This window comes from Artemia sp. Qi Xiang Cuo, chromosome 10 (genome assembly GCF_049724085.1).
Source record: "Artemia sp. Qi Xiang Cuo chromosome 10, ASM4972408v1, whole genome shotgun sequence".
Lineage (NCBI taxonomy): Eukaryota > Metazoa > Arthropoda > Branchiopoda > Anostraca > Artemiidae > Artemia > Artemia sp. Qi Xiang Cuo.
Genome location: NC_142803.1, coordinates 55,698,224 through 55,725,102, shown reverse-complemented (window position 1 = coordinate 55,725,102; position 26,879 = coordinate 55,698,224). Strand labels below are relative to the sequence as shown.

The 26,879-nt window shown below is 34.8% G+C and overlaps 1 protein-coding gene across 1 annotated transcript in view; it reads right to left on the bottom strand.

The window, feature by feature from the left end:
• nvy (CBFA2/RUNX1 partner transcriptional co-repressor nervy) overlaps window positions 1-26,879 on the bottom strand; it is a 140,884-nt gene that overhangs the window by 5,328 nt on the left and 108,677 nt on the right. The window contains exons 5-8 of the mRNA XM_089096043.1: window positions 15,664-15,810; window positions 9,441-9,571; window positions 7,287-7,413; window positions 4,672-4,752 (exon numbers count right to left, since the gene is read on the bottom strand). Of these exons, the coding sequence (XP_088952169.1) occupies window positions 4,672-4,752; window positions 7,287-7,413; window positions 9,441-9,571; window positions 15,664-15,810 (486 nt within the window). The remainder of the gene's footprint in view (window positions 1-4,671; window positions 4,753-7,286; window positions 7,414-9,440; window positions 9,572-15,663; window positions 15,811-26,879) is intronic.

Here is a 26,879-nt window from a genome sequence, read left to right as displayed (position 1 = left end):
ATACACTTCTTTGAAAATGTCTTTTGGATATACATATTCCACAATAATACTGGTCAAGACTAGCTGTCAAACATTAATACACGGGTGAACCACTTTTTAGGGTCGTACCTGACCCTTATCTGTCACTTAAACTAAACAAGTTATATTTTCCTTTTCCATTGTAACCCCCCAGCATGGGAGATCTGTGGATTATCATTATATGTTTGTAACCTAGGTTCCTAAGACTATCCGCTTACATTCTTCTGAAAATAAATCTGAAAGTCAAGATCTTTCAAATAAACAATATACTGGTTTCAGAAATGACTAACTTTTTTGGACTCTGAAGTCCAAGTAATTTTTCAAAGAGAAAAAAAGAAAAAGGTCGTAGACCCAACACCCAACATAATTAAGCTAATTACCCCTATCGGAAAACTATTTTCCCAACTGTCAAATAAGCTAAAAAAAAACTACAATCAGAAAATTTAAACTGAATTTTTCAATGCATTTAACATTGTTGCTTTATCAAATTATAATACTAATTTAAAGAATTAAATTGAAAGCCTTTTCTAGGATAGTGACAATAATAACTACATCTGTTTAACGTTACTAAGAATGGGTACAAAACAAAACACAAATATATACATATTACTGCTACTACCAGGCGCGTTACTAGCTATAATGTTTGGGGAGGGGGGGGGGGGCAAGAGACTTTATCGACTGGCTGGTCATTTTTACCGACTGTTTTTTGTCAAAAATAAGCATAATGTCTGTTTCGAACTGAATACGTAAAACCACTGCACGAGTCGGTAAAACGGCTGCATTTACAAACCGAGATTTAGACATCGGTACATATCATGTCACGATGTTAATGCTGTTTGTTTAACAAATTGGAAAATTGTGGCACCATTTGTAAAATCACAGCAGGAATCGGTAAAACTGCTGCATCTACCAACCAAGTTCAGAATTCCTGTAAATGACATGTCAGTATTTTCATGGTCTTTACTGAACCGAACAAAGAATTTTAGCGGCGTTGGAAAAATCGTGGAAAAATCAACCATAAACATTGGGGGGGGGCGCGTTCCCCCTACCCCTTAATACGTGACGGCTCTGGCTGCTACTACTAACACCAAACTGTAGCACCAATCCACCTGAGGTAAACACAGCTGCGCAGGCTCCTCCACCATTCCAGTTAATTCAAAGTCTCCATCTTAAAACCCTCCAAAGAAGTTGTAATTTCCATTAAATCCTTCCCTACCACCTCCTCTCACCCCCTTCAGGGACGACTTGCTTTTCGTTTGGCCCTATATGATTGGCTGAAAAGGACAATCTTTAGCAATCTCTCATCCTTCATCTGCAGAGCCTGTCCTAGCCATCTCATCTCTTCGTTGCCAAACATTACCTCCACCTTCACTTATACCCAGTTTAATCGAATTAGGCCTCTTAACATAAATTATCAAGCCTATTTTTGCAAACCTCCAAAAAAGATAACATTTTATCCTTTTTTGCTAATATTTTAATCTAGGACACCCAAATTATCAGTATAATCTAAGTCTTGGAGAGTTTAACTTTCCCACTTGATTCCACACTCTTCCACAGCCACTTCTATGTTCCTTAGAACAAAGTCTATCAAAATGATCCAGATAAATGGGATAGAACGCAGTCCTGCTTAACTTCTAATTCAATAAGAAACCAGCTAATAGCTACCCTTGATTCTTACCTTAATCACAGCAATGTTATTCTCATATACATCACTAATCACCTCAATGTATTTATCTGGTATCAGACAGTTCATGGTAACGAACTGTAAGTAGCGACTCGGACCAATAGTAGCCAAGACTTTAAAAATCGGAATTTGGATAATAATTGATAAATCAAGCGATCCTAATGAAAATCACAACATCAGATTCAGCATATCAGATAACCTTACCGTAGAGCTTCAAGCTGCTATCTACAAGAATGTGGATCTAAAAAAAAAATTGCCAGAAGGATGATCACGGATTGCGCTGTTTTTTTTTCCAGGGTGATCGTATCAAACCCACGGTCTTAAAAGGTCAGGAGTGGGCTAATTTGAACGGAAATCAAAGTTCTAGTGCCTTTTTAAGTGACAAAAAGATTAGAAACAGCTATTCTCCCTTCCACGTCTCTTTTTGTTAAAAAAAAATCCGATTGAATTCCTGTGAATGCCATTTGATTCAGCATAGTTGAAAGGTTCACTAACTATACTTTTGGGAATGACAAAAGCTTCCATAGCTTCTTGAGAATGTTGCGCAATTTGCCCATTGTTATCATACAATATTTGTTCAAAGGAAAATATATTTTTTCTGTGGGGGGTATTTTTCATGGGGATGAAAGTTTCCGGGGAAATCTACACGGGGGTGGAGGCGGAAGGGGATTTCCTGGCATGAATTTGAAAAAGGGTCAGAAATTAAATAAAAAAAAAACTATTTTTTAGACTGAAAGTAAGGAGCAATACATTATGTATGAGCATAACACTGCTGCAGTTAAGGTAGGAAATGAGGTTAGCAGCTGGTTTCGTAATAAATCCGGAGCTAAGCAGGGTTGTGTTCTATATCCCCCTTTATATGGATCTTTATATGGTCTTCAGGAGCATATGATAGGCAGTGGGAGAAAATGGAATCAAATAGGGAGAAAACTTTCCTGGACTTAGATTATGCGGATGATTTAAGAATCCTAGATAAAAATCTGAGCAAAATGAATTAACTTTTAGAGGTTTTGCGAGTTCAGGGTGCTAGAATAGGTTTGAAAATGAATGTTAAGAAGACTAAGTCGCTAAGGCTAGGAATAAGTGGAATGAAAAGGTGACGTTGGGTAAAAAAAAGATTGACCAAGTGGACAGCTTCACTTACCTCAGTAGTATTATTAGTAAGGGCGGTGGGAGCAGCGAAGATGTTAAAAGTAGAATAGCTAAGGCTCTAGGTGTTTTTTCACAGTCGAAAAAAGTTCGGAAGAATAGGAAGATCAGTCTGAAAACCAAGATTGGAATATTGGAAGGTACAGTGATGACAGTGTTCAAATTTGGCTCTGAAGCATTGGCGCTCCGAAAAACAGGAAAATATACTAGATGTTTTCCAGAGAAATTGCCTACGGATTGTTTTGGGTACCCTACTGACTGACCGTATTTCAAACAGTAGGCTGTACGAAAAGTGTGGTTCAATCCCGATTTCTAGGGTTATAAAGAGAGAAAGGTAGAGATGGCTAGGGCACGTTATGTGGATGAAGGATGACAGATTGCTGAAGAGTGTCCTTTTCGGCCAACCGTATAGGGCTAAACGAAAAGCAGGTCGTCCGCGGTTGGGGTGGGAAGATGTTATAAGGAAAGATATAAGGGACATGAGAACTTCCTAGGAGGGTGTAAAAAGGGAGGCTTTGAATAAATTGGGATGGAAGAGTATCGTGCGTAGGGGTGTTGGCTTCAGGCGGCTCGATGTTCGGTTGGTTGTTAATAGTAGTAGTAGTATGTGTGTGTGTCCTATATGTATTGCTATACTGTTAAGCCGATCGCCAAGAAACTTTAAGAAATCGTTTTGTACACTCTTGTGATGGTTTTAGGTATGACTCCCCCCTAAGACAATCCTAGTACTTTTCATGCTGAATGAAATTAGAGACCCCTCAACACAAATAATTCGAAGTCCTTTCCGGTCACATTACTTAAACTTTATTTATATTCAATTAAAGCGTTAGATGAATTATATCATCTAACAGTTTTGTTAATCTGGCATCCAACCTAATACATTTCAAATTTTAAAATACTATCGTTATTTTACCCAATGGAAAATTTTCCAGGGAGAATTCTCCAGGAGGGGGAGGGATATCCTCCACGAAAAGAATTTTCCAGGGGAGGCAATTGTGCAGGGGAAAATTTCCCGCATTAAATCAATTTGTTTTGCATATCTTTTTCTTTGCATATGTAATCAAAATACATTAATTGGGAAATTTAAATAAATGTAGGGTAAGGACAATCTTATTCAGTCTGGGATTAACTCTATTGTGGAAAGCATGACGTTTGAAAATTGATTTTGGAGAGAGGGGATTTTCCCTGAGAAAATTTTTCCCACGGAGGGGTCTGAGAATCTTCATGGAGGAATCCGCATGGGTGGAGTTTTCCAGGGAATATTTGTCCACAGGGGGGATTTTTTGTAGAAAAATTCTTTATATACTTTTAAACTGAAAAATACAATCCTTATTGATACGCGAGAAATTTTCCGGGGGGAATTATCCACGGGGAAGAATTTTTCGGGAGGGATATTTTCTGCGGACCGGGAATTTTCTGTAGAGGGATATTTTAGAGAAGAGTTTAACAGGGGGGGGATTCCCTTGAAGATCCTTTCTGTCGAGATCGCAGAAACGTGTAACAGGTACGCTAGTAATTCATAAAGTAAGGACTAAAGAGGTCTGATGACTCAGGAACTTCTCAATTATTAATCTAAGATTGAAAATTTGTATGATGCGTTTTAGATGCTTTTCCATTTAATGCGTCCATCATATTCCAACTTCACAATGAATATAATGTATAATCTTATATTTTAAAATTACTTTCATAATAATTAAATAGTATTATATTATCACTCTTATAAAAGGACAATAATAGCAGTATGCATAAAAGATCGTGTTCAAAGTACTCGTATAATATTATGAATAAATATAATACTAGTAAAACAGTCAAAAACTCACCGTGTGTATATTAGACCATTCATCGTCGAGAAGAGGCTCGCCATTCGAGCTATTGCAGCCATTTTGCGTAATTGAAGGAGCCTAAAATAAAAATACTGTTGAAATGAGAATGAAATTGTTAACGATAAATAGACTATGTATATATATATATATATATATATATATATATATATATATATATATATATATATATATATATATATATATATATATATATATATATATATATATATATATATATATATATATATATATATATATATATATATATATATATATATATATATATATATATATATATATATATATATATATATATATATATATATATATATATATATATATATATATATATATATATATATATATATATATATATATATATATATATATATATATATATATATATATATATATATATATATATATATATATATATATATATATATATATATATATATATATATATATATATATATATATATATATATATATATATATATATATATATATATATATATATATATACTAGCTTACCCTTCATCCGCTGCTACGACCAAAAGAAAGAACATTCAAGATAAATTCCCCCGCGGACAATTCCCCCACCATGCACAATCCTCCCCCGCGGGAAATTCCCCTCTGGTGTGAAGCGCATATAGAAGGACATCAGCTCTCTTCCAATTACTCGGTCGTATTTGGTCGTAGCAGCGGATGAAGGAGTAAGCTAGTATATATATATATATATATATATATATATATATATATATATATATATATATATATATATATATATATATATATATATATATATATATATATATATATATATATATATATATATATATATATATATATATATATATATATATATATATATATATATATATATATATATATATATATATATATATATATATATATATATATATATATATATATATATATATATATATATATATATATATATATATATATATATATATATATATATATATATATATATATATATATATATATATATATACTAGCTTACCCTTCATCCGCTGCTACGACCAAAAGAAAGAACATTCAAGATAAATTCCCCCGCGGACAATTCCCCCACCATGCACAATCCTCCCCCGCGGGAAATTCCCCTCTGGTGTGAAGCGCATATAGAAGGACATCAGCTCTCTTCCAATTACTTTTTTCAAACCATTTTGAAGACCGGGGTACTTTACAAATACTTGCAAGGTTTATATTAAGCGTAAGAGTAAGTGAGATAGGGAGATGGTCTAAGTCTTGTTCTTCAGCATGTACAAACACTATTGATGTAGTAATACTAGGTGAGCAAATAATGTGATCAATATTGCTCTTACTACCTGAATGATGAATGTAAGAAAACGGATGAGTTTTGGGTATAATATGATAAGATTGAAGGCAATCTAACAACGAATCACTTCTCACTGATGAATAATTTATATCCGTATTGAGGTCAACAATGATCATATAATCTAGAGAAATAGAAAGAATTTTTTCCACTAAAAACTTCAACGTGTCGCAAGCTTTAGCATATCTAGTCATCGATCTGGCAGAACGATCATCATAAGGCAGATAAGAATTAATGAAAACTGTAGTGCCCATACGAACAGCCAAATACAAACTGTTAATACGATCGTATCTTTAAATTTAAAAGTATTCAAAACATTCCCCTCGTTAACAATTCTGCCCAATACGGATTTCCCCTTCCCCATGGAAAATACCCCCCCCCCCCATCAATTATTCTTCTTCAAAAATTATTCTGCTTCAACAATTATTCTAATTGACTAATTTTAATTGCATATGCAGAGTCGGAAAATATGCAAATCAATTTTATTTTAATATGAAAACCTCCCCGTCCCCTCCGACAGGCTGTTCTGGGATCATTTTTAATACATCTCCTCAAAATGCTCCCTTCTGGTATACTCTCCCTCCCATTATCCTTAAAATGGTGACAAGACTAGCTGATAGTGAAGTGACTGCTACATTTTTTATAAGTTACCAGTACGACCCCCCCCCCCAACAATGTCTCACTCCAACAATCCCCGCGACAATCATCCCCACGGAAAATTCCATGCTTCTGAATTATTCTCCCCTGGAAAATTTTTCCGCACTTGTAAATTTAAAAATAAGGTATTTTTAAATTTGAAAAGCATCTGAAAAACTAGGCTGAATACCAAATTAACGAAACTATTGGGCACCAAATTCAGGGAACTTACGGGGAAACCCTCTTTTCGTTTGGCCCTAGATGGATGACCAAAAAGGACGATCTTTGACAATCAGTCATCCTTCATCCGTAAGGCTTGTTCTAGCCATCTCAACCTTACTCTGATTATAGCCATTAAAAGCGGGATAGAACCAAATTTTTCGCACAGATTACTGTTTGATATTATTGTTTGAAACTTTCCTGGAACAGTCGAATATGAAACTGGAGAGTACAAAATTTTACAACGTAGAAGATGGGTGGAATAATTTCAGTAAAAATGTTTATAAAGTAGCTGACAGTGTTGTAGTGAGGAATATATATATATATATATATATATATATATATATATATATATATATATATATATATATATATTCAGACATATATATCTTACCCGACTCTGTCCGGACGTACAGCGTTCAGGGTAGTCTCGGATCCTGTGATAGGGGTTAGGAGTTCCATTTATGATAACATGGGGTCTTTTTGGTGTGACACACTCGTCTGAACCAGAAGAGTCAAACCTGGAATTAAAAATCAACGTTACGGCTTGATTCGCTACGGTACACCGTACCTTGAATGCAGGGCTATATCCAGGATTTTTTTTTTCGGGGAGGGGGGGGGGGCGTTTTACGCAAGGATTTTTTCAGGGGGGGTGAGTACAACAAAGAACCTCAAAAAACTCACAAAAAATTTGTTTACATTCATTTTTGTTAAGTTTTTACGAGCCAGACAAACATTTAGGAGGGGAGTTCCAACTCCTTACCCCTCTTCTTGGGTACTGCCTTGCTTGAATGGATCTCATATTATGAGCCCTAAGGACAAAAAAGAAGAATCTAGTCACACTACGTAACGTCACTTTTAAAACATTGTGTATAACAGGTTTTTAAGACTTTGACTGTACGCAGACCTGAAACACTTGCAAAACTTAGTGTTAAAGATATTTTTAAATAAACCACATAAACTAGGTAAGCAGTGACTTTTGCCAAAGTAATCTTGGGTCATATAAATATGACAATGGTACTAAAGATCGAATTCTTTACAGGAATTTTGACTGCGGTGACCTGAAACAATTGCAAAAATTAGTGTTAAAGATGTATTTAAATAAACCACATAAACTAGGTAAGCAGTGACTTTTGCCAAAGTAATTTTGGGTCATATAAATATGACAATGGTACTAAAGATCGAATTCTTTACAGGAATTTTGACTGCGGTGATTTTGCGCATCTTTAGTTATATATATATATATATATATATATATATATATATATATATATATATATATATATATATATAGATATGTGTATATTCAGAGGTTTTGGCCATCTCTCTCAGTCACAGCCTGAAGCAGTTTATCAGAGGGAGGACCATTCGCCTTGAGGGCTTACTGATGGCTTTCTGTACTTTGACAGCCACTCTCTCCAGTTCCTTCTTTACTCAGGCAACGAGTCAAACCGACCAAGAGACTGTAAATAATAGCCTTGGAAGTCATGTCGAGAAGCAGTTCTGTGAGATCTTAGACAACAGTAACATCTATCTGTAAGGTTTAATCTAACAGGTTACCCACCAGCTCCTGTGTGATCTGAAGGCTGCTGGCTTCAGAGAGACAGGAACCGTCAAATAAAACTAATTGCTAGGTGCCACCTCTTCTCTAATAGGGTCTCGAAGAACGAAAAGAGAGGTATTTCCATTTAATTTTACTCCCTCTTGTGGGTTTTCATCCCCTCCGTTAAATGAATTGCTACGTAGGAACCAGTCAACAACATGTTACCAGATTAAATGCTAACAGGTTCTCAAGAACTTAAAGATAATCTACAAACAGTAATTTTCCATTTTATTATTATATAATTAGTTGTTAATCACAACATACTTGCTATGAATTTTTGGCAAAGAGAAGCTCCATTCTGTCTTTAACGCAACCAAATGCGTTGAATTTGTAACTGCAACGACTATTTGGAACGAACCGTTCTGCTTTTCAATTTGTTTCAATTCAAAGTTCGATTCAATTTGTTTCGATTCAAAACTGCAATGACTATTTGGAACAAACCGTTCTGCTTTTCAATTTGTTTCGATTCAAAATTAGATTCAATTTGTTTCGATTCAAAATTCGACTCAATTTGTTTCGATTCAAAATTCCATTCAATTTGTTTCGATTCAAAACTGCAATGACTATTTGGAACGAACCGTTCTGCTTTTCAATTTGTTTCGATTCAAAATTAGATTCAATTTGTTTCGATTCAAAATTCGATTCAATTTGTTTCGATTCAAAATTCGAATCAATTTGTTTTGATTCAAAACTCAATGACTATTTGGAACGAACCGTTCTGCTTTTCTGCTTTTCGATTCAAAACAAAATATACAGTTTGCCATTATGTTTCAGATAGGCTACTAAATGCGAACTGCAAGGAGCTTTTTTTGCTGTTATTTTGGTTTGGTTTTGGACAAACAATACCTAGACTCCGTGAAACTTTTGCGAATTGAAGAGTAAAGATAAACAGAAGGAACAGGACAACTAAACATGAAAGATGTACAAGAAATACAACAAACTTACGAATCGAATTTGCGCTTTCCACTGGTAGATTCGACCTTAGGAATTGTTGAAAAGTAATCAGCAATGTCTGACGGTGTATAACTAGGATCAAGGGCTAAACTTTCATGACCTCGTAGATACTGCTGCGGAGTCTATAAAACAATTCAACCGTCAGGGCTTCTTACATCTCATTTTTAGCAGAGTCAAAAGAAGCCAGAGCTTTATATGATATATTTTTATAAGAAAATTACCTTTGTTTCAATTATTTGTTAGCCTCTAAAAGAGAAAGCCAGAAATATTTCAGGGCGCTTTCCCAAGTTCCCCTGTAAAAGGCTGCCTACCTACTCAAGGAATGGGTTCGCTTCAACTTTGGTCACAAGTTAAGCTATCTAGAATTCGAGTGACTGGTAACTCTGTTGGATACACCACACCCCTTTAAGACCAGGGTGGTTAACCTTTCCATCGAAAGCCTTTTAATTCTTTTATAAGCGGGCGCCGAATTACAGCTCTGTATTTATATGAGCACCTATTCCCCAATTCGTTTTGAAAATAGATGCTGTTGGGTCCCTGTTGATACATTCAGCTCTGAAGCTTAGGCACCCTCCAACTTTTTGGCTTCGTCCACACTGTGCATTGGAGGTGTGTTTTCCTCTAGGCTTAGTTTCCACTCGGTTATAACTACCTCAACCTCCCCTCACTACAACGGGGTGCCAGGTAGAACCCTTTACCTCAAAAGATGTCATTTTCATTCCTATTTTGGGGGATAGATTGCGAAGGCCTATAATCTTATTGGGAGGAAGACTGTTGAAAAACCCTAATTTTACTCAGCTTGTTCCATACACATTTGTTTATTGGAGACAGAGGTTCCTGTCCCCAATGCAACTGACTCTCTCCCAACTAAAGCTCCCGGAGAGTATATGGTTGCGCCCAAAGCAAAGGGGGTGTAAGTTGTCATAATTTTAAAGGAAAGAAAAAATATGGTGTTTATTCTTTTCATAGGGGTTATTTTTGTTCAAGAGATAAATAAAAAACATTTGAATGGGTGTCAATATGCCATGAACATCGTTTATCGTAACCTTAATTAGAGGTACTACACCCCTCCACCATCTTCTTTTTAAGTATTTGCCCTTCTTAAACACTACAAGTTAAGAGCAACAATCCAGAAAAATGTAGGGGAGGGGGGCAAGGATTTTCACGTTTCTTTTAAGAAAATTAATTAAAAAACTTTTTCAAAGAAAAGTAAAGAACTCCATTAAACAAAAAATGAGTAAAAATAAAATCAAATAATCTACCAAGCGTGAAACTACCACAAATCAGCATTGACAAATAAATGAAACCCAAAACGAACATAAATTACAATAAATAACCGAGTCAAACTCAAAACGAGCAGAAATTAACATAAGTTGGACGTAAAACCCCTATGCCTTGCCAAGGCCAGAACAAAATTTGCACTTTACTGAAAAATATATAAATGTTTTTACTTTTATAACTTTAATAAATCAAATAATATTAACAATTTGATTACTGAATACCAGTATATGTATATTAAACTGACAATGCACATTCATTTGTATTTTTTCAGTAAAGTGCAAATTTTGTTCTGGCCTTGGGAAGGCATAGGTTTTTTTTTTTTTTTTTTTAATTAAACAAATTTGTTTTTTTTTCAATTTTATTCAGCGAAAATATGCTAAAAAGTACTTTTTCAAAGTCTAGGAGGGGGCAATTGTCAGCCTTCCGATTGGCACCCCTACTATCCGTGGATTAAGGTAGTCTAGAAACAAATTTCTGACTTTGTAATTTACGTATTTGCAAAAGAGCACGAGTTACTCCCTTTTATTTTGGTAACGACGATGAGATGAGCAAAACAAAAAGATTTTCATCAGTTTCTAATTAAGTTATAATATAATAATAAATGATAATATAATCTAGTAAAACAAGTTAAGATTCAACTAAATTGCACACGCCAAACATAAATGACTATATATGTTAGAACTACACCAGCCTTTAATATTTGTATAATATATAAATATCAGGCATTAATATAACTGAAACATTTTTAATAGCATGGAAGTTCTAATTCGCAGAAATTTGATGTAGGCTATGTCAAAAAGAAATATGACCTCGAAACACAGTAGGCTCTAAGACGGATGTACAGAGGGGGGGACTGAGCCTCCCCGATAATTCTTAATTTTCCCCAAGTTTTGGGCCCTCCTTAATAAAATCATCAAATGAAGTTTTGGTACTGGTGCATTATACGGATACTTCTATATACTGCTAAAGAAGTCAAGTTTGGTTAATGCTAATGAAATAAAATAAAATAGGATGAATATAGAATGGCTTAGAAACAAATTTCGGCTATATATTTGCACATTAGGGGGGTGGGGGGGTGCTAAAGCATACCATATATTAAATATGTAACTAAACCTAACCTAGGTACCTCCCCCCTAAACCCCAAAAACAACAGTTTAAATATCGTAAACGCAATGAAAACTCCTCTTTGCATTCCGATTCCTAATAGCGGTCTACTGAAATAACCAGTCTGGCGGGCATATGTCCCGGTATCAAAGAGTACGTTTAATGCGCTAGTACCGGAGTTTTTTTTTTATTATTACTATTGGCTCAAAAAAAAAAAAAATCATGGGTACATGCCTGGGCGATTATTCGTTTCTATTAATGCGCACGGTGAGTATCACCCATACAGTTGATACCACAGCTGTTCAGAAAATCAAAAGACAAGAAGTCAGTTTCTATTTTTAAATACCTAGCACACTTCTGACTCGATGTATTTTTTGAGTAGGGGCGTTAAGAGGGAAACACGCAGTTTGGCCTCACATTCAGTAAATCTACCTGCATGTATGTTTCTTCTAATTGAAATACAAATACCATTTCGGGACTTTAATGTGATGGCGAATGTACCAGAGGGGACCGGGCGTTTTCGGACTCACATTTAGCACATTTAACGGCTCATTTATTTTTAAAATCAAAGCACGTACACCATTTCGGTTTTGGTCCGGCTTTTTACACCTGATGTAGATGCCATTTCAGAATCGAAGAGATTAAGATCAGTTCACAACATAAATCAAAGCACGTACACCATCACAGTAAAATCTACTTGCATATATGTTTTTTTCTAATTGGAATAGAAATGCCATTTCGGAACTTTAATGTGATGGCGAATGTACCATAGGGGACCGGGCGTTTTTGGACCCACCGGGCGTTTGGGGGTTTGGGGACCGGGCATTTGGGCGTTTTAGGAAATTTAACGGCTCATTTATTTTTAAAATCAAAGCACATACACCATTTCGGAGGTTTAAAAGCTACTTCCAAAAACACAAGAATTGTGGAGTTAATGCCTTTTGATTTTGGACAGGCGAACAGTAGTAAAAATCCCTTAGAAAATTAACCACCTATAGCTAACATGGTGGGGATATTACTCCTCTATCCCAGTGTGTGTAAGTATTTGGCTACGTCCCTAGAAATACTAAAAAATTTTAGGACCACATCTATGGTTTCATTCAAAACTGGAATGATGTGCTTTTCTGTTTTAACTTCTCATGGGGATTATATATAGGGGTTTAAACCCAATGGAAGATCCAGATTTTTTGGGGGGGGATTTGGCCATCTAGAATTTTGATTAAATATATCTGACATGGAGCTAAACTAAAGCCAAGGAGGTCGTGCAACCCTTTTACATAGGTCCACCGCTAATTCAGTTCGGATGAATCCTGAGAAAACTGTCAAAGAATGAACCCACCACAGTTTTTGTTATATTCGTCAAACTATTTGCCGAAGATATACAGAATAACAAAGTAAAGAATTGGATTCTTTGTCCAATTTTTTGCTGAAAGGAAATTCAAACATCTGTTCTTGATGAACGAGAAAAATAGCTCTTTTTCATAAGCTTATCCATTAGCTCACCAAGAAACAATTCTGTTTTGGTTTTGACACGAATACTATCTCACCAGAACATTTTTTTTCTTGTTTTTTAAAGTACACACGCCTTTCATAAATCATTTAGAATAGATACTAATTGCATTCTTAAGAAAGGCAAATGATTTCTCTGAATCTACATGTGATCTCTAGTGAGCAGTGAGCAATAACTGATATTATTTAAATTGTTATTATTGCTATTTGGTTTAATATTATATAATGTTCATATGACTAACACGGGGTATTGACAACAATTGCCTGCAAACTGTGCCTCCTCAAGATAGTGGCGTAATTTAGTCACCATTCGGGGGGGGGGGAGCTGGAACCAATTTTATCAGATCAAGTGAAAAATGAAAAATGAGCCATATAGTACCATAAAGGCAAAGATATACAAAAGAAAAAAGACCCGTTGTTGTCCCTCCTGCTCAATAGCAAAATGACACCTCTGCCTCAAAGACTCTTTTTACTAAAATTTTCCAGCCTAAAGCAGACATGTTTTGCGTTATGTCACCTTCGAAAAAACGCATGCCAATTTCCGAATTTTTCTGGACGATGAGAATTAACCCAAATGCCCTCTGGTGATACCCTAATGCATCCAAAGTAAACAAGGAGCCATATATCTTCAAGAGCGATTTTAACTAATTTTCAAACAGTTTCAAACTAATTTTCGAACTGTAAGTAAGGAGCGACCCGGCTTAATAGTAACCGAAACTCTAAAAAATGGAATTTTGATACCTATAGATACATTGCAAGAATTATATTTTTATGCTGATTTCAAATATGTAAGTTTCATCACGTTTAGTCTACCCAATCAAAAGGTATGGGCCTAAGAAAATTTGCCTTATTTTCGAAAAAAAGGAGGAACACCCGTAAAAGGTCATAAAATATGACCCCGTAAAAGGTCATAGAATCTGAATGAAAATCACACCATCCGATTCAGCGTATCTGAAAACCCTACAGGAGAGGTTTCAAGCTCTTATCTGTACAAATGTGAAATTCTGTATTTTTTGCAAGAAGAAAGATCACGGATGCGTGTTTATTAGTTTTTTTTTTTGTTTTTTTGTTCTTTTCCCCAGGGGTGATTGCATCAATCCAGTGTTCCTATAATATCGCAGGAGGACTCATTCGAACGGAAATTAAAAGTTCTAGTTCCATTTTTAAGTGACAAAAAAATAGAGGGTAACTAGGCCCCCTCCCACGCTAATTTTTTTCCCAAACTCGCCCGATCAAAATTTGAGATAGCAATTTTGTTTAGCATACTTCAAAATATAATTAATATGTCTTTGAGGATGATTAATCCCCCACAGTTCCTGGGGGAAGGGCTGCAATATGAACTTTGCCTAATGTTTACATACAGTATTGGTTACTAGGAAGTATACAGACGTTTTCAGGGGGATTTTTTCTGTTAATGGTGGGGAGGGTGATTTGAGGGTTACATAGGAGGATAAGGGACATTGCTATGAAGGGGGCACCGGATTTCCCAGCATTATTTAAAAAAACAGTCAGAAATTAAATAAAAAAAAGTTTTCAACTGAAAGTAAGGATCAACATTAAAATTTAAAACGACCAAAAATTATTACGTATATGATTGGGTTCGCCCCCTAGTCAATACCTCGCTCTTTACGCTAGAGTTTTTTTTAGTACTTTTATAAGAACTATTTATTCTAATTAACGGCCTTTGTGATTAACGGTTCATTCTTAAAGAATTGGAACAAAATTTGAACTTTAGCTTAAAGAGCGTAGGGCGAACCCCCTAATATACGTAATAAGAATAAACAAATATAGAAGTTCGTTACTTAAGTTAATTCGTAAGTTACGTATATTTAGTACTAATAAAAACGTTCGTAATAAAATTAAATAGCTTTTGAGAAAGCCATTAACCAAAAAAAAGTAAAATTAATATGCAAATTTCGTTTAATTATTCATATACGGTGAACAAAATCAAAACCTGCATTAATTCAAAAACGTTCATAAATTAAATAAAAAAACAAGTTTTATTAACTGAAAGTAAGGAGCGACATTAAAACTTAAAACGAACAGAAATTATTCCGTATATGAAAGGGGCTGTACCTTAATGCCTCACTCTTTACGCTAAAGTTTGACTCTGTCTCACAACTTTATTTTTTAAAACAATAAAAAACTTTAGCGTAAAGAGCGAGGCATTGAGGAGGGGACATCCCCTGCATTTTTGTTACGGACAAAAGCTTTTTATAGGGGGAGGGGCAAACTCGGTAACCCCCCTGGCCAAAGGCTGCAGCCTTCGGACAGGGGATGCAACCTCCCTGAATCCAGCCTTCGGCCAGGGGCAACTTACCTGTTTCGCTAGCCTTGCAAAGAAAGCTATTTCTCTCTGAAGCAGCGGAAGATTTGCTTTAAGAAAAGGAAGAACAAAAGGTCTTAATTGACTACCGGTTACTTCTCGAATTGCTTGATGGAACTCATCGATTGTAGTTACACCACTCTGAAAAAACATAAGAGTGCTTACATACTGCAAAACGTTTGACCCAAAGTTAACCACAGGTATGTACGCATTTTGAGTGTTGGTGTTTATATAGTCACTAAAACAATGAATACCGATAAGGAAAAACAAAAAAAATAGTCACTAACCTCAGTGATAAGTCACCAGGGTTGAGAAAAGTACACGAAATTAATGAAATAAGCCAATAATAGACGACAAAATAATTTGGTTAAAAATGAAATGCACCACTAGATTGGAGTGCACTCAGCAGGATTGCCAACCCATAGGAAAAAATCGCCAGATTTGTTTTTTACTTTTGGTTGATTTAGCGAGTTTTTTCAATAATCTAGTGATTTATGTGCTGATTTAGTATTTTTTTGCTTAGTCAACATAAAAAATCTCTAGAAATAGTGATAAATCACTAGGGTTGGCAATCCTGACACTCAGACAACAGCAATACAGCTGAAATAAGAGTCGTTAAATTGTCGATGATTCGGGGACAAAGCACAAAACTGGTTTAATTTTAGATTATATCTTTTCTTCTTCCCTGTTATTTTAAGTATAACCGTAGACATAATCTTAATTTTACTACTACTACTACAACTAACAACTCACCGCAGCACCAAGCCGTCTGAGGCCAATACAGCTACGCACGCTCTCCTCCACCCCAATCTATTCAAAGCCTCCCTTTTTACACCCGCCCATGAAGTTCCCATTTCCTTTAAATCTTTCTTTATGACGTCCTCCCACCCCTGACGGGGACGACCTGCTTTCCGTTTAGCCCTAGATGGTTGGCTGAAAAGAACAATCTTCGGCAATCTGTCATCCTTCATCCGCAAAACGTGCCCTAACCACCTGAACCTTTCTTCCATTATAGCCCTAGAGAGCGGTGTTAAACCACATTTTTCGCATAGCTTATTGTTTAAAATACGGTCAGTCAGCCGGGTACCCAGAACAATCCTCAAGCAATTTCTCTGGAAAACATCTCGCAAATCTTCATCCGCTTTTCGGAGTGTCCATGCTTCTTAGCCATATTTGACCACTGTCATCACCGTAGCTTCTAATATTCTAGTCTTGGTTTACAGACTTATCTTCCTATTCTTCCAGACTTTTTTTAACTGTGAAAAAACACCCTGAGCCTTGGCTATTCTACTTTTAACATCTTCACTGCTCCCACCGTCATTACTAATAATACTACCAAGGTAAGTGAAGCTGCCCACCTGATCAATGTTTTCATTACCCAACGTCACCGTTTCATCTTCACTTATTCCTAGCCTTAGTGAGTTTGTCTTCCTAACATTAATTTTCAAACAAATTCTAACCCCCTGAATTTGCAAAACCTCCAAAACTTCATTCATTTTGCTCACACTTTCATCTAGGATGCTTAAATCATCAGCAAAATTCAAGTCCAGGAGACTTTTTCCTCCCCAATTGATTCAGCGGTCTCCCATTGCCTTTCCTGTGCTCCTTAAAACAAAGTCCATCAAAATAATCCATATAAAGGGGAATAGAACACAACCCTGCTTAACTCCTGATTTAATACAAAACCAGCTGCTAACCTCATTTCCTCATTTCCTTAACCGCAGCAGTGTTATTCCCGTACTTAGCACTAATCACTTTATTGTATTTGTCTGGTATACCATACAAGGATAAAACCTTTGCTAAAGCTCTTCTATCAACAGAATCGAACGCTTGCTCGTAATCTATAAAACTGAGGACCAAAGGTGTTTGAAAACTCAGGCACTTCTCAATTATTAGCCTAAGAGTGAAAATTTGGTCGACACATCCTCTACCTTTTCTAAAACCACACTGCTCTTCTCTTAAAACTTTGTCTACGGCATCTCTCAGTCTAAAAAGTATCATATTACTAAGTAATTTACTACCTACAGAGACCAGACTAATGCCTCGATAATTACCACACTCACTTTTATCACCTTTCTTATAAAGTGGCTTAATTAAGGATTTCCTAAAATCGTAAGGTACTTTTCATTTTTCAAAAATCTTATTCATAATCTACAGTAACTTATTTCTAACCCCTGAGCCACCATATTTAAGAAACTCATTTAATACCCTAACAGCACCTGAGGCCTTATTAGTAGAAAGGCCTCAATAGGCCCGACGAGAACCACGTGGTTTATGGTTTTTTTCAGTGAGAATGAAAAAAAAAAAATTTTCTCACTTAAAAAAACATGAATTTTCTCACTTTTATGGATGTTTTCTTGGACGGTTATGTTTGTTGGTCAATTTATTTGATATTTTTAATGGATGTTAACAGCAATTCATGTCTGTTTTTATGGTTTTTGTCAGTGAGAATGGAAAAACAGGAACTTTGTCACATTTATGGATGTAAACAGCAATTCATGTCTGTTTTTATGGTTTTTGTCAGTGATAATGAAAAAACAGGACCTTTCTCACATTTATGGATGTCAACAGCGATTTATGTATGTTTTATGTTTTTTGTCAGTGAGAATGGAAAAACAGGAACTTTCTCACATTTATGGATGTCAACAGCAATTCATGTCCGTTTTATGATTCATTGTCAGTGAGAATGGAAATGCTCGACGCGAATGTTATGAGATTGTTTGGCTAACCTAACCTGAGAACTTGATTTACATAATCGGCGGGGGAATGTATTGATTGACGAAGGGGGAATTAAGAAACAAACATGGTTTCTTTGATCTTTAGGCGAACATAACCTGAGAAATTGATTTACATAATCTGCGGGGGAATTATTGGTTCACGAAAGGGGAATTAAGAAACAAACATTATGGCTTCTTTAATCTTAGGTCTGAGGGATAAACGTTCTTTAGGTCAGAGAGAAAAATTAACATTCTATTTTTAAATAGGGCTTCATTGATCTTTAGTGTCAGGAATTAGAAATGACATCACTTGTTATCTTGGAATTATCCGGGAGTCTAAAGAGATAGAAATTCTATTTTTAAATACGGCTTCACTGAGCTTTAAGTCGGAGAGATAAATTGATATTCTAACGAAACCTTATTAGTGTAGCTAGGAACATTTATGAGATGAAGAGATTAACGTAGGTAAGGGTTTCCTAAAAATTTGAAATGTGTCAGCGCAGAGATGCCAAAAACAAAAGGAACACGCTGAAATTACATTTAGTAATTATTTAGGTGAAACGATTTTAGACAGGTTATGGAATTATTTCGGCGAAACAGTTAGAGACATTTTAAAAGATGATTTTATAAGAGGTTTTGAGTGTGGTCGTTATAATACACAAGTTCCATTTGAACAGTGTTGTGAGGTCCCCTTACCACAACCCCAAAGGGTTCTGATCCCCCTACCCCCACCCCGAACGAAGCCCCCGGTCCGCAAAAGTTCGCCGGATTCCCAAAGGGCCCCCGGAGCCCCACAGGCTCCTGAGCCACCATTTTAATACTTTTTTAAGACTTTATTATATATTTTCAGAACAAATTATTATTTTAGGGAATTATTTCGGCGAAACAGTTAGAGACATTTTAAAAGATGATTTTAGAAGAGATTTTAGAAGAGGATTTGAGGATGAAACTCTGAGGTCATTATAATACACAAGTTCCATTTGAACAGTGTCGTGAGGTCCTCTACCCCAACCCAAAAGGGTTCCGATCCCCCCACCCCAACCCCGAAGGAAGCGTCCGGTCCACAATGGTCCCCCCCAGCACCCGAAGGACCATTCAGCCCTCAAGGGCCCCACAGACCCTCAAAGGCTCTCCCCGAGCCCCGTCTTTCGTTGAGGTGTGGTGTCTGAAACTTATGATTTGGGATATGTAAATTACTATTTCGGACTTTTCTGAGCTGGATTTCTTAGTCTTTTGTTGTTGTGTGTTGTCTGAAACTTATGATTTGGGATGGATGGATTGCAATTTTTGACTTTTCTGAGCTGGATTTCTGAGCCGGTCATAGGTATATACTGTCAGAAAATTATGATTGGGGATATTTAGTCTGAAACTTGGACTTTACAGAGCTATGATTCTTAGTCTCTCAGAAGCCGGTTTTGTCTTATACTTATAGTTTGTGATGAGTATTTTGCTATTTCAGGCTTTTCTGAGCTAATGTTTACTAGTTTTTCGTAGATGAATTTTGTCTGAAACTTATAATTTGGGATATGCAAATTACTATTTCGGGCTTTTCTAAGCTAGATTTTTTAGTCTTTCGTTGGTGTGTGTTGTCTGAAACCTATGATTTGGATGGGTGGATTGCTATTTTTATCTTTTCTGGGCTGGATTTCTTAGCCGTTCATAGGTGAGTGTTGTCTGAAACTTATGATTTGGGATGGTTAATTTGCTATTTTTGACTTTTTCTGAGCTAGGTATCTTAGCCTTTCATATGTGTGTGCTGTCAGAAAATTATGATTTGGGATTTGTAGTTTGCTTTTTGGACTTTTCAGAGCTAGGATTCTTAGTCCCTCATAGGTGTTTGCTGTCTGAAGCCTATAGTTTGGGATGAGTAGTTTGTTATTTCAGGCTTTTCATAGCCAGATTTCTTAGTATTTCGTAGGTGTGTGTTGTCTGAAACCTATGATTTTGATTTTGTGGGTTGCTATTTTTTTACTTTTCATAGCCAGATTTCTTAGTCTTTTGTGGGTGTGTGTTTTCTGAAACCTATTATTTTGATTGTGTGGATTGCTATTTTTGACTTTTCTGAGCTGGATTTCATAGCCTTTCATAGGGATGTGTTGACTAAAAATTAGGATTTGGGATGAGTGGTTTGCTTTTTGGACTTTTCAGAGCTGGATTTCTTACCCGTTCATAGGTGAGTTTTGTCTGAAACCAATGATTTAGGATGCTTAATTTGCTATTTTTGACTTTTCTAAGCTAGGTTTCATAGCCTTTCATACTTGTGTGTTGTCAGAAAATTATGCTTTGGGATGTGTGGTTTGCTATTTCAGGATCTTCTGAGATAAGGTTTCCTAGTATTTCGTAGTTGAATTTTGTCTGAAACCAATAGTTTGTGATGAGTAGTTATCAACTTCAGGAATGTATGGACTAGGTTTCTTAGCCTTTCGTAGGTGTGTGTTGACTGAAACTTATGATTTGGGATATGTAATTTGCTATTTCCGACTTTTCATAACCAGATTTCTTAGTCTTTCGTAGGTGTGTGGTTTCTGAAACCTATGTGTGGATTGCTATTTTTTGACTTTTCTGAGCTGGATTTCTTAGCCTTTCGTAGGTGTGTGTTGACTGAAACCTATGATTTGGGATGGTTAATTTGCTATTTTTGACTTTTCTGAGCTAGATTTCTTAGCCTTTCATAGGTGTGTGCTTTCAGAAAATTATGATTTGGGAGGTGTAGTGTGCCTTTAGGGACTTTTCAAAGCTAGGATTCTCAGTCACTCATAGGTGTTTATTGTCTGAAACTTCGAGTTTGGGATGAGTAGTTGGCTATTTCAGACTTTTCTGAGCTAAGGTTTCTTAGTATTTCGTAAGTGAATGTTGTCTGAAACTAATGATTTGGGATATGTAAATTACTATTTCGAGCTTTTCTGAGTTGGATTTCTGAGTCTTTCATAGGTGTGTGGTGTCTGAAACCTATAATTTGGGATGAGTGGTTTGCTATTTGGACTTTTCTGAGCTTGATTTCTGAGCCTATCGTAGGTGTGTGTTGACTGAAACCTATGATTTGGGATGTGTAGTTTGCTATTTTTGACTTTTCTGAGCTAGGTTTCTTAGCCTTTCATGGGTATGTGTTGTCAGAAAATTTTGATTTGGGATGTGTAGTTTGCTATTTCAGGCTTTTCTGAGCTAAGGCTTCCTAGTATTTGGTAGGCGAATGTTGTCTGAAACCAATAGTTTGAGATGAGTAGTTTGATATTTTTGACTTTTCTGAGTTAGGTTTCTTAGTCTTTCGTTGGTGTGTGTTGACTGAAACCTCTGATTTGGGATTTGTAGTTTGCTATTTTTGACTTTTCTGAGCTGTATTTATTAGCCTTTCTTAGGTGTGTGTTGACTGAAACCTATGATCGGGATGAGTTGTTTGCTATTTTTTTTTTTTCTGAGCTAGATTTCTTAGCATTTCGTTGATGTGGGTTGTCAGAAAATTAAGATGTTGGAGATGTAGTTTGCTATTTGGACTTTTCAGATCTATGATTCTTAGTCCATCATAGGCGTTTTTTATCTGAAACTTCTTGTTTGGGATGAGTAGTTTGCTATTTCAGGCTTTTCTGAGCTAAGGTTTCTTAGTCTTTCATAGGTGAACTTTGTCTCGAACTTATGATTTTGGATATGTAAATTACTATTTCGGGCTTTTCTAAGCTAGATTTCTTAGTCATTAGTTGGTATGTGTTGTCTGAAACCTATGATTTGGGATATATGAATTACTATTTTTTGCTTTTACGAGTTGGATTTCTTAGTCTTACCTAACCTAACCATACTCGCCGGAAAAGGTTAGGTTAACTTATCATGAGCACTCATTATAAGTTAACCTAACCTAACTTAAACATGTGGAAATGTTTCTATTTATTTATTAATATTTATTTATACCTAACCTAACCTATTGTTTTGAAGGTTAGATGAACGAGTTTGAACGATTGTCTTTAATAATAGAACGAGTCACTCATTTTGTAATTTAAAAATTTGATGGGTAAATCCATAAGACAAAGGAGCTAAAATTTAATTTAAAATTAGAAAAGAACTTTAAATTTTTCATTTCTTTGAGAAAAAACCAGAACTGAAGTGGAGCCTTTTTATTTTCTTGGAAAAATTAGAAGAGAACTTTGAATTTTTTATGTCTTTGAGGAATTAAGAACTGAGATGGAAGCTTTTTTCATTTTCATTGGTAAAATTCAGAATTGAGCTAACTTTTTTCACTTCTTTAAGAAAATTAAGAAGAGAACTTGAACATTTTGCACTACTTCGAGAAAACTCAGAATTAAAGTGATGCTCCTTATCTTCATGTCGAATATTCAAATCAATGTATAACTTTTTCTATCTTCTATGAAAAATTTGGAACAGAACTTTAAATTTTTCATCTCTTTGCCAAAAATTGGTAGTGAACTTAAGAAAATTAGAATTAAAGTGAAACTTTTTATCTTCACTGGAAAATAATCAAAATCATAGTATAACTTTTCCTATCTTCTACAGAAAAATTTAGAACTGAACTTTAAATTTTTTATGTCTTTGAGAAATTAAGAACTGAAGTGGAAGGTTTTTTTCATTTTCATTGGTAAAATTCAGAATTGATTTAACTTTTTTCTCTTCTTTAAGAAAATTCAGAAGAGAACTTGAACAATTTGCACTTCTTCGAGAAAACTCAGAATTAAAGTGGAATTCCTTATCTTCATGTTGAATATTCACAATCAATGTATAACTTTTTCTATCTTCTATGAAAAATTTGGAACAGAACTTTAAATTTTTCATCTCTTTGAGAAAAATCAGAACTGAATTTAAGAAAAATTATAAATAAAGTGAAACTTTTAATCTTCATGGAAAACAATCGCAGTCATAGTATTACTTTTTCTATCTTCCATCTAAAAATTTAGAATAGAACTTTAAATTTCTTTATTTCTTTGGGGAACTTAAAACTGAAGTGGAAGATTTTTATTTTCTCTGGAAAAATTAGAATTGAAGTGTGTTCTTTGGTAAAGTTCAGAAGAGAACTTGAACTTTTCTTCACTTCGTTGAGAAAATTTTAAATTGAACTAGAACTTTTTATCTTCCGGGAAAATATTCACTTTCTTTTTGTCTTTGGGGAACTAAAAGCTGAAGTGCAAGATTTTTATTTTCTCTGGAGAAATTAGAATTGAAGTGTGTTCTTTGGTAATGTTCAGAAGAGAACTTGAACTTTCCTTGACTTCGTTGAGAAAATTCAAAATTCAACTAGAACTTTTTATCTTCCGTGAAAATATTCACAAGTATGGTATTAATTTTTCTATATTCCACCGAAAAATTTAGAATTGAACTTTAAATTTCTTTATGTCTTTGTGAAATAAAGAACTGAAGTGGAAGATTTTTGTTTTCTCTGGAGAAATTAGAATTGAAGTGTGTTCTTTGGTAAAGTTCAGAAGAGAACTTGAACTTTTCTTCACTTCGTTGAGAAAATTTTAAACTCAACTATAACTTTTTATCTTCCGGGAAAATATTCACAAGTATGGTATTACTTTTTCTATCTTCCACCGAAAAATTTAGAATTGAACTTTAAATTACTTTATGTCTTTGTGAAATAAAGAACAGAAGTGGAAGATTCTTATTTTCTCTTGAGAAATTAGAATTAAGTTGTGTTCTTTGGTAAAGTTCCGAAGAGAACTTGAACTTTTATATCTTCAGTGCGAAATTTGGAACAGTATTTTAAATTTTTCATCTCTATGAGCCAGATCTGAACTAAATTGGAAAATTTTTATATTATTCGTAAAAAATAGAAATGATCAATGACTAATTTCTTTTTCACTAAGAAAATTCAGAAGCGAACTTGAACTTCCCTTCACTTCGTTGAGAAAATTTAAAATTGAACTATAACTTTTTATCTTCCATGAAAATATTCACAAGTATGGTATTACTTTTTTTATCTTCCACAGAAAAATTTAGAATTGAACGTTAAATTTCTTTATGTCTTTGTGAAATAAGGAACTGAAGTGGAAGATTTTTATTTTCTCAGGTGAAATTAGAATTGAATTGTGTTCTTTGGTAAAATTCAGAAGAGAACTTGAATTATTCTTCACTTCGCTGAGAAAATTTTAAATTGAACTAGAACTTTTTATCTTCCAAGAAAATATTCACATGTATGTTATTATTCTTTCTATTTTCAACCAAAAAATTCAGAATTAAACTTTAAATTTTTTATTGGGGAAATTAGAATTGAATTGTGTTCTTTGGCAAAATTCAGAATAGAACTCGAATATTCACGTTCAAAGTATAACTTTTCCTGTCTACTATGAAAAATTTGGAACAGAACTTTAAATTTCTTCATCTCTTTGAGAAAAAAATCTGAACTGAAGTGGAAATTTTTATATTATTTTGGGAAAATAGGTTTGATCAATAAATTAATTCATTTTCATTGAGAAAATTCAGAATCGAAGTTGAACTTTTCTCCGGTAAAATATTTGGAACAGAACTTTAATTTTTTCCATATCTATGAGAAAGGTCAGAATTAAATTTAAGAAAATTAGAATTAGAGTGAAACTTTTTATCTTCGTTGAAAATAATCACAATAATAGAATAACCTTTTCTATCTTCTACGGAAAAATTTAGAAGTGTCCAACTCAGAAAAACCTAAAATAGTATTTCATATAACTCAAATCCTGCTTTTCTAAAGCACACACCCATGAAAGTCTCAAAAATTTAACTCAGAAGAGCCCGAAATAGTGAACTACTAATCCCAAACTATTGGTTTCAGACAACAAAAACCTATGATTGACTAAGAATCCTAGATCTGAAAAGTCCAAATAGCAAACTACACATCCTAAATCACAATTATCTGACAAAACTCACCTACGAAAGGCTAAGAAACTTTGCTAATAAAAGGCAGAAATAACAAATTTAAACATCCTAAATCATTAGTTTCAGACAGAACTCACCAATGAATGGCTTAGAAATCAAGCTCGGACAATTAAAAAAATAGAACCCCATCCATTCCAAATCACATGTTTTAGACAACACATACCTATGAAAGACTAAGAAATCCAACTCGTAAAAGCCAAAAATAGTAATGCATATATCCCAAATCTTAGGTTTCGGATAACACACACCAAAGAAAGACTAAGAAATCTAGCTTGCAAAGGCCAGAAATAGTAATTTGCATATCCAAAATCATAGGTTCGAGACAACATTCACCTATGAAAGACTAACAAACCTTAGCTCAGAAAAGCCTGAAATAGCAAAATACTCATCCCAAACTAGAAGTTTCAGACAACAAACGCCTATGATGGACTAAGAATGATAGCTCTGAAAAGTCCAAATAGCAAACTACACATCCCAAATCTTAATTTTCTGACAACACATACCAATGAAAGGCTAAGAAATCCAGCTCAAAAAAGACAAAAATAGCAAACCACTCATCCCAATCATAGGTTTCAGTCAACACACACCTATGAAAGGCTAATAAATCCAGCTCAGAAAAGTCAAAAATAGCAAACTACATATCCCAAATCATAGGTTTCAGTCAACACACACCAAAGAAAGACTGAGAAACCTAACTCAGAAATGTCAAAAATAGCACACTACTCATCTCAAACTATGGGTTTCAGACAACATTCACCTACCAAATACTAGGAAACCTTAGCTCAGAAAAGCCTTAAATAGCAAACTACACATCCCAAATCATAATTTTCTGACAACACATACCTATGAAAGGCTAAGAAACCTAGCTCAGAAAAGTCAAAAATACCAAACTACACATCCCAAATCATAGGTTTCAGTCAACACACACCTACGAAAGGCTCAGAAATCAAGCTCAGAAAAGTCCAAATAGCAAACCACTCATCCCAAATCATAGATTTTAGACAACACATACCTATGAAAGACTAAGAAATCCAACTCAGATAAGCTCGAAATAGTAATTTACATATCTCAAATCATAAGTTTCAGACAACATTCACTTACAAAATACTAAGAAATCTTTGCTCAGAACAGCCTGAAATAGCCAACTACTCATCCCAAACTCGAAGTTTCAGACAATAAACACCTATGAGTGACTGAGAGTCCTAGCTTTGAAAAGTCCAAAAAGGCAAACTACACCTCCCAAATCATAATTTTCTGAAAGCACACACCTATGAAAGGCTAAGAAATCTAGCTCAGAAAAGTCAAAAATAGCAAATTAACCATCCCAAATCAAAGGTTTCAGTCAACACACACCTACCAAAGTCTAAGAAATACAGCTCAAAAATGTCAAAAAATAGCAAGCAACACAACCCAATCATAGGTCTCTGACACCACACACCTAAGAATGACTAAGAAATATTGTTATGAAAAGTCGGAAATATCAAATTACATATCCTCGATTGTAAGTTTCAGTCAACACACAGCTACGAAAGGCTAAGAAACCTAGCTCATAAATTCCTGAAATAGCTAACTACTCATCCCAAACTATTGGTTTCAGACAAAAGTCACCTACGAAATACTAGGAATCCTTATCTCAGAAGA